We start from the raw sequence: 13,867 nt of genomic DNA on the forward strand, positions 1-13,867 counted from the left end.
ATCATGATTTCAACTCTGAATACTTAATATTTTTTCCAAACACTCATTTAATGCTTGAAATAACCATGGACATACTTTTATCTAACAGTATTTTACTTTAACGAACAGAATAGATTAATTATGAACAGATAATAAATAATTGACTGTCTAGCTAAAGGCCTACGTTACATACTATGTAACTGTAAAATATGAGGACAAGTTCAGACTTGTTTGTGACATGAAGTCCAATAATTTAGAAACTATGATCAACCTAAATGCAAAGCTCATTTGATAATTATTAAGTACCACACTTCTGTATAATGTAACTTTAAAATCTCATTAGTGATGATACCAAAGGTTGATATAGGACATAGTCCAAAACTGATAATCTTTCAGAACATTATCAAGTGATAAAATAATTGGTAAAAAGATACTGTTGCTTCAAAAAATGTGAAATGAGATATCTAAATAATTGCAATCTTATCTATTAAGTCATTTTAATTTTATACATATACACATACACATACTATTTCTTAGGAGGAGATGGGAGTGAAAGAGCTTGCACTTTGTAATGTCTTTATTTCATATAGTCACTTAATGAATAACATACATCCAGTGTTGTGGAGGAGGGGCTATGAGGCTATACATAAATATAGCCACTAACACTGTTTATGATCCACGAATGTTTAAAGTTTTAAATATAAATAAATAATTTTGCAAATAGGATTTCTAAAGCTGAAAATTAAATGCTAGTGTGCCAGTACAATTTTAAAATGAAGTTATAAAAGTGTACATTTGGGGATTAAGGTGTTTGTTGTCATTTTGTTTTTTTCAGAGTAAGTACCAAAAACTGAAGTACATTGTACTTTAGAAGTTTTTCTCACATTAAAATCAGCGGTTAAGTTGTAATAGATGTGTAAATATAAATTATCAATTAAAGAATAATTAAATCACATGATTTACCAAAAGAGCACTCCACTACATTATTAAACACTTCAGCCTGCGGCCTATACAACTTACTCATACTTTAAAAATGTAAGGTGAATGCTCCTTTCCCCTATTGTTCTCACAATAAATCAAAACATAATTATTAATTCAACTTTCAAAATTTGCCTTTCTTAAAATATTTTAGTCCTTTAACTTGGATGTCCCTTACCTGAATGTAAAAACCAAAGTGTTCAATTCAGACTTCAGAGATACTGGTAACATTAAGTTAGGGGGAAGAAACCTGGTTTCTGAAAACCTTGATGATAATCAGGATATTGAGTATCTCTTCCTAAAAAGGGGGTGAGGGCATCCATTGAAGAATAAACCCTTCTCTCTCTCACACACACACACACAATCCTATTTATCTGACATATTCAAATTGCGACAACATGACTATTGTCAACCCTAAAAAATTCTCTTTTAAAAATATTTAAACTTCATTTAAAAATGAAAACTGAAAGCAAGATACTCAGCTGCCAAATACTGTGCAGTATCAAACTATTAAAGCCTGCACTGACCTACTTCATATTAGCATCATGACAATATGGATGTGTGCCAAGAAATTAATGAAAATTACTATATAACAAACTTTAATTGTGCATTTAAAACTTGTCAGTTTTTAAATGTGTAAATATTGTACTACAATGCCAGTTGTCTTATGATACACTTATTTTTTAATTGCAATATAAAAAGTAAGGAGATTTGGTATTTCAGTAATCATATTCAATGATGAACATGTAAGATTTCACAAAATCAGAGCTTTTTAAAACACATTTAATTCTATTTTTAATCATCTATTAAAAGCAGTCTTAGACCAAACTCCAAATAATGCTTTCCATTTTAAAAATAGCACTACACTTTTTATAAGTCATGTCAGTTAATGAAGAATCCTACAAAAATAATGCAAGTTCATGTTTAAAGAATATTTCCAATGGCTCTAACAGAGGATAGACTTAACTCAGTGTATTTAATTATTAAAAGACTGCCACCAGTCTTTCAGAGTTTAATGTTGAAATATTGTAAATTCTTATACAAGAAAGTACAAGAATAGCAAAGGATATTTCATCCAAGGTTTCTAAAAAAAGACACGAAATGGCAACACATTTATTTTAAATTAAAGCATCCTTTAAAATTAGAAAAATCACTTTACAGTGTAAACTACCACCTTAAAATGTCTCATACTACAGAAACCCTTTCTTCACAATCAATGCAAAAAGATTAAGGTCCCTGGAAGAGAAATTTAATCTCAGAATAAAGAAGGCAAAAACATCCAGAAACAGCAGCTAAGCCGACTGAAAGAAAGAGACACATTAGGTTTTGTGCTGCATATTAATAGTCTTATGCACAATGTCTGTTTGGTGAAAATTCACAATACACTGCTTCCTCCCAGTAAGACTGCAAAAAGGAGTAAACACATTTCACATTTCTCAGTCCCAAATTCATGCTATCATCGTGCAACATGACTTGATTTCGACCCATCTTCCTCTTACACACAACTGAAAAACACAAATGACTTGTTTATCTGCACTTGTAATTGAGGAGGGGGGTAAAAGCGTTTTTTGGCTCCGGAGCCCAGGGGCTGATGCAAAGTCCCCACACCTCCAGAGGTCCTATAAATACGCACCCGACTTCGGAGACCCACATTCAATGAATGTATCAGCCTCCTCCTCCGCTCCCCAGCCCGCCGCCCCCACCCTCTTTGCAGCAGAAATGTGCCTGGGCTTTTCTACCCCAGCGATGGAGGATCCTCTTACCAGATGGAGTTCTTGATCCTGTGTTGCAGCGCGCTGGCCTCTGTCCCTGGCAGCCCGGGCACAAGGGCTGGCAGAGCCACCCCCGAGTTGGGGGCGCTGGGGGGAAGCTGCTGATGGGCATCAGGCTGCTGTGGTGGCGGCTGTTGTTGTTCCTCTGCCATCGCTGCTGGAGGGGTGGGAGGGAGGGAGGGAAGATGGGGGCGCGGGGAAGGGTGAGGGAAGAGACGGGGAGGGGTGGACGAAGGGGGAGAGGAACGGGGAGGGGAAGAGGAGGAGGAGGAGGAAGGAAGCTGGATAAGCTAGGCCTTTACCCCAGGGCTCGAGTGAGTCGCTTTCGCCTGCCGCCTGGGGGACATCACCGGGGAGACCGAGCGGCTCCTTACGGCCGGGGCGCTTCACCGCGGGAGAGGCATGGCGGCTCCCCTCAGCCCCCCGCCGCCGCCGCCGCCTCCTCCCGTCAGAGGCCAGGGCTTGGGGGGGGGGGGGGGATGAGGAGGGGGCGTCTGAAGATGAGGTGGGGTGGGGGCGAGGCTCCCCCAAATCCAAGGAGAACGGTTGCTCAGGGACCTGACGGCCAGGCCTTTCCTTTCTTGCCCGCGGGGCTTTCTACTCCGGGGGCCCCGCGCTGCGGCTGCAGCCCCAGGCTCGGCTCCACGCCACTCCCCACGCCGCCGCCGTCGCCGCCGCTCGCTCCCGGCCCCGCCGCCGCCGCTGCCCTGCCAGCCCCGGAGGCAGCCCAATGCGCGCAGCCGCACTGCGGCCCGGCGCAGACGGCAAAACACCTACCGCTCGGCCGCGGGGGGGGCGTGGACCAGCGTGTGCGGGGTACGGGCGCGGGCAGGAGGGGGGCTGGGAGGTGGGGGCGCCCGGGCGCGGAGGGCGAGCGCGGGCCAGCGGGCCCCGGAACGCGCGCCTCTGGGGCTGAGGAGGCAACTGGCCGAGCTGGTGGAGAGCAGGAAAAACGTGGGGGAGGTGCTGGCGAGAGAAAGAGAACTTGCGTGAGGAGGAGAAACCAAATTTAATATTTGGCGTGGAAATGGGATTTTTTTTTTTTTTTGCATCCTCCAAGCAAGTAAAGTGAAATCAGTCAACATTACCCCCTCTCCCCTCGACAAGTGAGGATTACTTTCTCCTTGGTGAAAAGAACAGAATTGAATCAGGTAAGAGGATAAGCTGACTTTTCAGAAGCCCCCAAAGAAGAACACCCGTTGGAATTAACCACCCTTTAGGTAATTCAGTCTTGAACGGAAATCGCGAGGCAGGAGCTGGGTTGAGTGCTCCTCGGTCGGGCATTCAAAGCCCTCCAAATCTGGCCCCACTTTAGCTATCCAATCATCGCTGCCTCCATCCCCCTGCAAGAACTCTCGGCTCCAATCAGTGAAGTCTCCATGCCATTCTCAACGCGCAGCAGACTCATTCTTCCTTCGTGCCTTTGCTCCTGCTGTTCCTCTCACCTCCCTCCACACCCCACCCCCTTTGCAGGAACGCCCTCCTTCCTCCACTATACCGCTCTCCAGCCAACCCAGTCTCCAAGGCGCAGCTCAAGTCGCGGCTTGTCAGGGTCCCTGGCTGCCAAGGCCCCTGCCTGCCTCGGAAAGAAACGCATGTAGTTCTCACAACATGGTGGCTCAGGCTCCATTCACAAGCGCCTTCCTTTTGGATCCAGTTGAACCCCTGAACGTCCTCTCTGCCTCCTCCCCCGCTACTCATCCTTAAGAGCTAGCTTTGCCCACTGAGAGTAAGACTCCCTGCCAGAAACAGGCAGGTCCCCTTTAAGAGCAGAAGAATTGGCTTTTCTAGGTGGGGCTGATCAGGGAGGCCTAAACTGCCTGGTGTAGAAGACTACAGCCAAGGTCTCTGGCACCAGATGGAACAGCTGCTCAGCTCATACTGACCTTTCTCTGGGCCTGTGGGTGTTATGAGCTCTTCAGCTTTAACTTTTCTGACAGTTTCTATCGTGTTTCTACCTGTCAGATTCTCTGGCCACTTTCCTGCCCTGCTTGGACTTTGGGCAGCGAGTCTCTGCCACCATTTAGACTCCTGGGTGTGAGGAATCTGATTGGCTTGGGTTTCTTGGCCTTTGGAGTTCTCAGTTCCCTGCCTTGGCCTGAAACCGTTTTGCTTTTGCACCACCGTGCCCCCAGGCCTAACTCACAGAATCCACTCCCAGATTCGCTGAATTCTTACACGTGGTGGGAGCACAGGGACTAGGAAAGAGGAAGGACACCTATGTGCAAAATAGCTCTTTCATGAGGATTTTAGGCCTGTGGGATTCCTTTGCACTCTGAAGCCCATGGCACTGATTCTATCACACAACGAGCCCCTCTTTCCATAAGCTAAGGTCACTGTTAGCTTAGCCACTTTTATAAAATTAAGTTGTTTTTTAATTCATTTTTGCACATGTACCCTTGGGTCCTATGTAAAGGCAGCCTTTTTTTTTTTTTCCTGTACCAAATTGAAAGAAGTGGTGTACACTAGACAGAAGCTTTGAGGAATAAAAATAGCTAATGCTAATAACGAACGCACACTTTCACTGTGCAAGACCTAGCACTTTCTATACGTAACTGTATAACGTAGGTACTATTCTCTCAATTTTACAGATGAACCAGAAGCTTAGTGAGGTTAACTGTCTTAAAGTGACCCAAAGAGTAAATGAGGGAGCCAGGATTTGAATCCTGAAGTCTCATGCCGAAAAAGAGGTTATATCGAAAGATCTTGGATGCCTATATAAGCTCTATATCCATGCAGAAGATGGAGGAAGTAAAAAGACTTTGGGCAAAGTCGCCAAGTCCCCCAGGTTCTAACTTTTTACCTTGCCAAGAGAGAGTGATGATGGCTCCACGTTGCCACACCCTGGGAGGGGGAGACCCTAGGGAGTGAGAGATTCATCCAAGAAGGGAAATTATCTGAGTCTGCCAAAGTCCTTAAGAAAAGGAAGCTGACAGCCAGGACGCTTTTTAAAATTTCGCTGCCGGGTGTCACACAGGCTGACTTCCCGAGTGCAACTTTTGAGGGTTTTATAGGTTCCATAAAAGAGCATGTCAGCCCACCAGCCACTAGAGGGCACAGCAGAGCTGCAATCCTGGGCTGCCCTCTAGCGGCGGTGCGGACGAAAGGGCGTCGTTGAACCTATGGGGCCTTCAAAGACCCACAGGCGGTTGAAAGAGCCATCTCCAACTCTTAGGTTCAGCAAGCAATGAGAACAGATTGGCAAATAGTATCAGATTGAAGAGATCTTATTGCTAGAATGGACATCCTTGCTGGAAGGCTGTAAATGGTCAGCCCCCACTACTTACTTAAAATCTGGGAGTAGAGTATGCAGTCTTGTTACCGTTTTCGGTTAGGGCAGTGACTATAGTTAGTTATACTAGTAGAAACCTTAAAGAAATCTGATGAAGTTACTCAGAATCGTGGGTAAGGACTCAAGCCAAACCCAGACACCTTGAGTGCAGGCAGCAGTGTGGCCCTGGTGTTTCTGAAATTTTGCCCCCCTCTTGTTAGGAAACTGTACTAAGGCCCCTCAGGGACCCAGAATCAATGTGGTTCATTTCCTCAGACCTTCTCTTTGACTCACTGAGAAGTAATGGAAAACATTATAGTAATCATGAACTTTCAATAGAGCATGCTAGATTCTGAGCTTCTGTTTCTGAAGATTATAATAAGTCTGTTCTCCCTGTGAAAGTGTACTCCTGTGGAAAATTTTGAGAAACTCTGATGTAGTGGGAAAGAAAGACTCCAGTCTGGGAGTCAGAAAACCTAAAAATTCAAACCCTCTATTTCCATCTTGGTAAAAATGAAAATCATGACCTACCTCACAGGTTGTGAGAAACATGTTAAGGTGATACCTAAATCAGGATACTGCTATGCACAGAGAAAGATAACCTATAAGGTGGACTGTGAGCACCTCAAAGCCTCATGTTCTATTTATCCTAGTACTCCTGGGACACAATTCCTTACTCCTGGGTGTTAAGTAAATATTTGTTGAATTCAGTAGTTACCTAACCTTAATTTTCTTAGCCCAGTACATCATGCCATCTTGCTTTCTTCTGTCTAAATTTTGTGTCATTTATGAAACTAAATTTCTTATATGATAACTGTACATACATTTATTATACCCAATACATAAGAGCATCAGACACTGAAAATATAAATAGATAGGTAAGACCTGGTCCCAACTTAAAATAGTTCGCATTCTGGGGAGCAGAGAGATCTATTACTACATATTAGTTACACAAAATGATGAGTATAGTGGAGGAAGGGATTGGTCCTACTCAGGGCAAAAAGAGCTTTTGGAGAAGACCTCTTGGCTAGCATTTGAATGGGGTCTCATCGGGTGAATGATGATGATGAATGACGTTCAACAGGCAGAGCAATAAGGGAAGATGTTTTCAGACCAAGGAGCAGAGCAAACTCTGGTGTGAAGCCATGAAAAGACACATGGGATGAGCGCATAATGCAGTGTTAGCTTTGTGCTCAGATCCTTAATAGAGTGTGTAGGGGAGGAAAAGGAGGGGATGGAGACAGCCCATTTTACAAAATGTTATTCTGTTACATTTGTTACAAAATGTTATTAGTTACAATTGTTCTGTCAAAAGATGAGGCCCAAATAGGCTTCATCATTGGTGAATACTGAATAAGTGCTTAAAGTGTACATTTAATTTCCACAAATTACGGTGATTTACAGTTGTGGAAAAGATAAGGTTCTACTCTCTTTTCCTTCTCTCCTTGAAAACGAAGTCTTCCCTCATCATCTTTTCCTTTACCATTACTTTCTCTGTCTTCTTTAGTTGCAGACTTTTCTCTCTAGAGCTGAAAGTAGAATATGTAATCATCTACATGTTATTTAGGGGAACAGGAATGGAAAGCTTTCCACCTCCAAAAAAAATCTTTCACCATATCAGAAAGTGGTGCAACCACTTTCTTTGGGCTAAGCTGTTGTCTTTCAAAATGCATGGAGTCCTAGGGGAGCTGATCTATTAAGTTCCAATGCTGTAATGTAATTGAGTTTTCAGTCTTTTACTAGCTTTAGAGCAAGGGAGGTGTGGGCAATGGGGAGACAGACAACAAAAAGGAAGCAAGATTACAAAAGAGAGAGGTTGGAAAGTTCAAAGCCAAGTGCATATTGGCAAATTTGGTTAAACTTTCTCCATACTGTGCTTACTGATGTTAGTGTGATGTGAAAATGTGAGTTCTCCTGTCAGAGCACAAATATTCCATTATGTCATTAAAACAATGGTTTGTTAAGGCAAATTAGCCTAACTATTCATGGCCTTACCTGGTGGCTCAGATGTTAAAGAATCTGCCTGCAACTCTGGAGACTGGGTTTGATCCCTGGGTTGGGAAGTTCTCCTGGAGAAGGGAAGAGCAACCCATTCCAATATTCTTGCCTGGAAAATCTCATAGAGGATCTTGGTGGGTACAGTCCATGGGTGGCTATTTAAATACTAGGCAAGGCAACAGGGTGTTAACAACCTAGTTATGTTACCCTATCTATACAAGTCATTCTGTCAGGTCCCTTTACTTATCTCTAAGGATTATTGAGATAAAGTTCTCCTAATGTACTTGGCTCTTCAGGTGAAAGGTATTATGAAAATGCATACCAGGTACTGCTTTGATTTCATTTAGAAATTCTCCATTGTTGTTACCATAGACGTGTTTATGTTGTGACCTGAATTCTCTTGATGTGAAAGAAGGTTCAAGTTAATATCATCTGTCTGAATTGTAAAAGAAATGTTTACTTTTACTTGGGGCCAGAAAGGTCCCAAGTAGAAATGTGATATCTTGGAAATTCAGGCCAGCAGCAGCTGTGAACAGAAGCCGGTAAAATAAAAGCATATTTACCTAACCCTAAAAGTGACAGTGAAAAGACACTGGAGCCAGTCCTTCAACAAGGAGGTCAGCCCTGGTGCAGTTTGAAGTGGTGGAGCCTAGTCAGTAATCCACAGACTCATCGTTCTGTGGTTCAAGACACACTTATGTCCTCCTCATATACTAATTATTACACTGAGAAAGATTTTTAAATAATTGGTAAATACAGTATTATTCTAATCTTCAGGAAGTTCCTAATCTAATTGGAACACATATCAGCCCACACATATTTTTAAACACCAAGTGAAAATACAGGGGACAAACAAAAAAACAAGTGTGTGACAGGATAATTTATTGAGCTGTTAATTTGGTTTATGTTCTTATATTTTCCCTCCCCTCCATTCCAAACAGGCTTCTAGGGAGTTTGTGTTTCTAGGCAGAAAGAAGTTGACAGGAATTCTCTCTTAGACAACTCCAGGAGGCACTGCTTGCGTTGTCATTGAAGCCACCTGGCCTGGACACAGAAAGCAATTTCAATGGTATCCCTGAAGTTGTGCCCAGCGATTTGCCCTCCAGGTTTCTTGCTCCCAAAGGGGGCATTCAAGAGGTAGGGGATTCAAGAGGTAGGGGCATCTGGGGAGAGAGGGAAAGGAGGAAAGAGAGAAAGGGAAGGAGGGGTTGTGCATAGGTGGAATTGTTGCAAAAGAAAACATTTCCCAAACTGGAAAAGAGTCATAGTCAGGGTTTCAGTAGTGAGGATACCAGCCTTTATTCCTTGAAGGACCCCAAGACCTAGCCAAACATCAGATAGATGCATGGTGATCCCCCTGCCACTGCTACTCAGTCCATGAGCAGAGCTGTTGTCTGGCTTGTGGGGACCATACATCCCTGAACAGTGAAGATGTCAAAGTCCATCTTCCCCCATTTTCTGGCTCAACATAGATCTTCCAGACTCTGGTGAATTCCTAGGGAGGAAGGGAGGGAAGCCTGATAATAACTGGGATTGGATTTCCTTCTACTTAAGCAGAATTAAGGCTGGAATCACTTAAGTCTGAGGTGAATTTGATTTGATTTAAACAAAGTAAAGAAGCATAACATTTCTTGCACAATCAAATTTATTCTTACAGATTTATACCTAACTAGAAGTGAATACAACATACAAAACAACATTGAGAGAGTAAGGTTAAGAATCACAGTGAACGGCACAACTAACATCTGCTGAGGGAATTAAGAGAAAGAAAAGAGCAAATGGAGCTAGAGCAAAAGGAGGTGACTTTATGGAGGGCTTCTGACAGAGCTAGAGTGTAAGGAAAGGAAAGGAGTTTTTGAAAGCAGGAGACAGAGTGGCGGCAAGTCAGACGGAAAAGCAATGTGAGCATAGCAGGGAAAGGAGAATCACTATGAAGAGATAAACAGGAGACTGGCCTAACTGGAGTGAATGTGTGTGTGTGTCCAACTTTGCGACTGCAGCCCGCCAGGCTCCTCTGTCCATGGAATTCTCCAGGCAAGAACACTGGAGTGGGTTGCCATTTCCTCCTCCAGAGTATCTTCCTTACCCAGGGATCAAACCTGCATCTCCTACGTTGACAGGCAGGTTCTTTACCACTGAGCCATCAGGGAAGCCTCAGTTGGAGTGAAGAGCTGATGATAAAGGTTGTGCTGAGTATCAAATTTCCAAATGTCTTCTTCCACCCTCACTGAATAAGGCAGGGTTGTATCAGAGAACAACCAGTAGATATATTATAAATTTCTTATAATATTGATTATCATATACTTATCAAAATATTTACTGTAATTATTTTATTATGTAATATAAAGGAATTGACTGGCATGATTGTGGGAGCTAACAGGTTCAGGCTGTGTAAGGCAAGCAGCAGGCTAACAGGCCAGAAACTTTTGGGCAGGAACAGGCACTACAGTTTCACAGGTGGGATTTCTTCTTCCTTAGAAAAAAATCCTAGTTTTGCTCTTAAGGCCTTTCCCTTGATTAGATGGAGCCCACCTAGAATATCAAGGATAACCTCCTTTCAGTTCAGTTCAGTCACTCAGTTGTGTCCAACTCTTTGCGACCCCATGAACTGCAGCACACCAGGCTTCCCTGTCCATCACCAACTCCCGGAGTCCACCCAAACCCACGTCCATCGAGTCGGTGATGCCATCCAGCCATCTCATCCTCTGTCGTCCCCTTCTCCTCCTGCCCTCAATCTTTCCCAGCATAAGGGTCTTTTCCAATGAGTCAGCTCTTCACATCAGGTGGCCAAAGTACTGGAGTTTCAGCTTCAACATCAGTCCTTCCAATGAACACCAGGACTGATCTCCTTTAGGATGGACTGGTTGGATCTCCTTACAGTCCAAGGGACTCTCAAGAGTCTTCTCCAACACCACAGTTCAAAAGCATCCATTCTTTGGCGCTCATCTTTCTTTATAGTTCAACACTCACATACATACATGATCACTGGAAAAACCATAGCCTTGCCTAGACAGACCTTTGTTGGCAAAGTAGTGTCTGCTTTTTAATATGCTGTCCAGGTTGGTCATAACTTTCCTTCCAAAGTAAAGTAAGCTCCTTTACTTAAAGTCAAATGATTGTAGAAGTTAACCACATGTAACAGAATTTCTTCACAGCAACACCGAGGTTAGCTTTTTAATTGAATAACTGGAACATTCGCATAGTCAAGTTGACACTTAAAACTAACAATCACATTCACTGCACTCTTTATGTCATCCCTCATGTATCTGAGAAGAGAGAAGTCTTTGAACCTCAGGAAAGATCATTTCCTCTGAAGTAGGCCAACCTGTGTTCCTTCCTTGGGTATATTTATTTTCTATGCTTTTTTTGTATATAAATATATGTATTACCAGGAACTTTCTATTTTTCTTTATCCTCTTCCCCTCCCATTATCTGATGTTGTTCCAAGAAAGAATTGTGGTTTGATATTAGTATTTTTTTAAATCTTTTTGTTTTTCCTATTTATAGTGCCTCTAATGTTATCTGTTAGCATCAATCTCCTGAATTGACCAAGGCCTCAGGTTTCTGCCTCCTATAACCCTCTAAGGGGCTCAGTCAATGTAAGCCTCCATCCTTGTGACTTGTAACCCTGGGTCCCTGGTTGGAACAGGGCTAAGCATCCAACATAAGGGCAACCAGTCCCCTGATTGGACAGTGACCTGTGAACTGGCTAAATATAAGATCTTTGCCCAAGTAAGAGGTTAGTAATTAATCAACAAATTGATTCCTTTCTTGGAGAATATAGGGCTTCCCTGGTGGCTCAGACGGTAAAGCGTCTGCCTACAATGAGGGAGACCCAGGTTTGATCCCTGGGTTGGGAAGATCCTCTGGAGAAGGAAATGGCACCCTACTCCAATACTCCTGCCTGGAAAATCCCATGGATGGAGGAGCGTGGTAGGGTACAGTCCATGGAGTTGCAAAGAGTCAGACACTCCTGAGCGACTTCGCTTTTTTTTTTTTTTTGGAGAATATAAGTATGATTGATTAAGGGAGAAAGTTAGGTAGTTGGTGGTTAACAAAAAAAGTACACAAAAAGACAAGAGAGGCAGACCTCAGGTATCATTAGACAATAGCAGCCAGTAGAGGCAATAAGAAGCAACTGTGAGTAGATAAGTCAAAAAGGCTTTCCGAAGATAAGATAATTGCTTAGTCATGGTAAGAGCAACAGGCCCAGGGGTGGATAGAAACCGAGGAGATTTTTATTTTTGGCCATACCGCAGAGCATGTGAGATCTTAGTTCCCCGACCAGAGATCAAACCTCACACCCTGAATTGGAAATGTGGAGTCTTAACCACTGGACCACCAGGGAAGTCCAGAAACTAAGGAGATTTTTTGATGGAGCTCCAGAGTAAGGGCACAAATGAGAAAGAGCAGGTTATTGGCCAGGCCCTGGGGAAATTCAGAATAACTGCCCAGAAACCCAGGAGCAGACTTATAAGTGACCTCATAGTAACTTGAATCAGAGAAGGCAATGGCAACCCATTCCAGTACTCTTGCCTGGAAAATCCCATGGGCGGACGAGCCTGGTAGGCTGCAGTCCATGGGGTTGCTAAGAGTCGGGCACGACTGAGCGACTTCACTTTCACTTTTCACTTTCATGCATTGGAGAAGGAAATGGCAACACACTCCAGTGTTCTTGCCTGGAGAATCCCAGGGACGGGGGAGCCTAGTGGGCTGCTGTCTCTGGGGTCGCACAGAGTCGGACACGACTGAAGCGACTTAGCGGCAGCAGCAGCAGAAGTAACTTGAAGAGAGCTAGGGAACATTAAGTTTATTCAGGTTCCAGTGAAGTTCTAGCAAATGATTTATGTCCTCAGATCCCCAAGAGAAGGTTTCCATCGCTGCCTTATTTTGGTGTGAATCTCTCTTTTCCAAAAGAGTCTTACACATGCAGTTGTAGTCCTGACCATCTCAAGGGCTCAATCTTGTGGCAAGAATTACATCCTCTTGGAAGTCTTAGCTTATCCATTCTTCATCTCACCTGCACCCAGGTTGAGTTAACTGTCCCTTTTTGTTATCCTTTAGGACCTCCCACAGCCTTACATCACAGATACTACCTTGTTATGTGGTAATTGTAGATTTACTTGTCAATTTTTTGTACCTACCCTTCCCACCTCTGGCTCCCAGTACTGGCTCCCAGTATATATGGTCAAGATGTGTGTTTTTATTCTCTGTATCTCCTACATATAGAATAGGCCCTATCATAAAGTAGCCAACTAATAAACGTTTGTTGAATTATTGAATTAGGGAGAGCTCCTATTGTTTAGGCCAAGGGGGAAAAAAAAAGGCAGAATGTCAGAAAAAGCTGAATAGGCTAATAAAAAAACTCAAAAGCTTATCCATAATAAGAGTGCAGGTACTAAGAATTTAGTTCAGTTCAGTTCAGTCGCTCAGTCGTGTCCCACTCTTTGCAACCCCATGAATAGCAGCACGCCAGGCCTCCCTGTCCGTCACCGACTCCCGGAGTTCACCCAAACCCACATCCATTGAGTCAGTGATGCCATCCAGCCACCTCATCCTCTGTCGTCTCCTTCTCCTCCTGCCCCCAATCCCTCCCAGCATCAGAGTCTTTTCCAGTGAGTCAACTCTTTGCATGACATGGCCAAAGTATTGGAGATTCAGCTTTAGCATCAGTCCTTCCAATGAACACTCAGGACTGATCTCCTTTAGGATGGACTGGTTGGATCTCCTTACAGTCCAAGGGACCCTCGAGTCTTCTCCAACACCACAGTTCAAAAGCATCAATTCTTCAGCACTCAGCTTTCTTCACAGTCCAACTCTCACATCCATACATGACCACTGGAAAAATGGACGTTTGTTGGCAAAATCA

At 43.6% G+C, this 13,867-nt stretch overlaps 1 protein-coding gene and 1 long non-coding RNA gene across 5 annotated transcripts in view; one reads left to right on the forward strand and one right to left on the reverse strand.

Annotated features, from left to right (window-relative positions):
* Positions 1-5,676, reverse strand: part of RFX7 (regulatory factor X7) — a 144,539-nt gene extending 138,863 nt beyond the window's left edge. The window contains exons 1-2 of one of the 4 annotated variants that reach the window (XM_025295635.3): positions 5,533-5,676; positions 2,721-2,883 (exon numbers count right to left, since the gene is read on the reverse strand). In XM_025295635.3, coding sequence (XP_025151420.3) covers positions 2,721-2,881 — 161 coding nt within the window. In that variant the 5' untranslated portion in view covers positions 2,882-2,883; positions 5,533-5,676. Of the gene's footprint in view, positions 1-2,720; positions 2,887-3,031; positions 3,496-5,532 lie in introns of those variants that run through there. The other 3 variants (XM_025295634.3, XM_025295633.3, XM_025295632.3) reach the window with 3 other exon arrangements.
* Positions 3,600-13,867, forward strand: part of LOC123328056 — a 65,009-nt gene continuing 54,741 nt past the window's right edge. The window contains exon 1 of the long non-coding RNA XR_006542788.2: positions 3,600-3,880. This is a non-coding gene — a long non-coding RNA (uncharacterized LOC123328056). The remainder of the gene's footprint in view (positions 3,881-13,867) is intronic.

The sequence above is a fragment of the Bubalus bubalis genome, chromosome 11 (assembly GCF_019923935.1).
Source record: "Bubalus bubalis isolate 160015118507 breed Murrah chromosome 11, NDDB_SH_1, whole genome shotgun sequence".
NCBI lineage: Eukaryota > Metazoa > Chordata > Mammalia > Artiodactyla > Bovidae > Bubalus > Bubalus bubalis.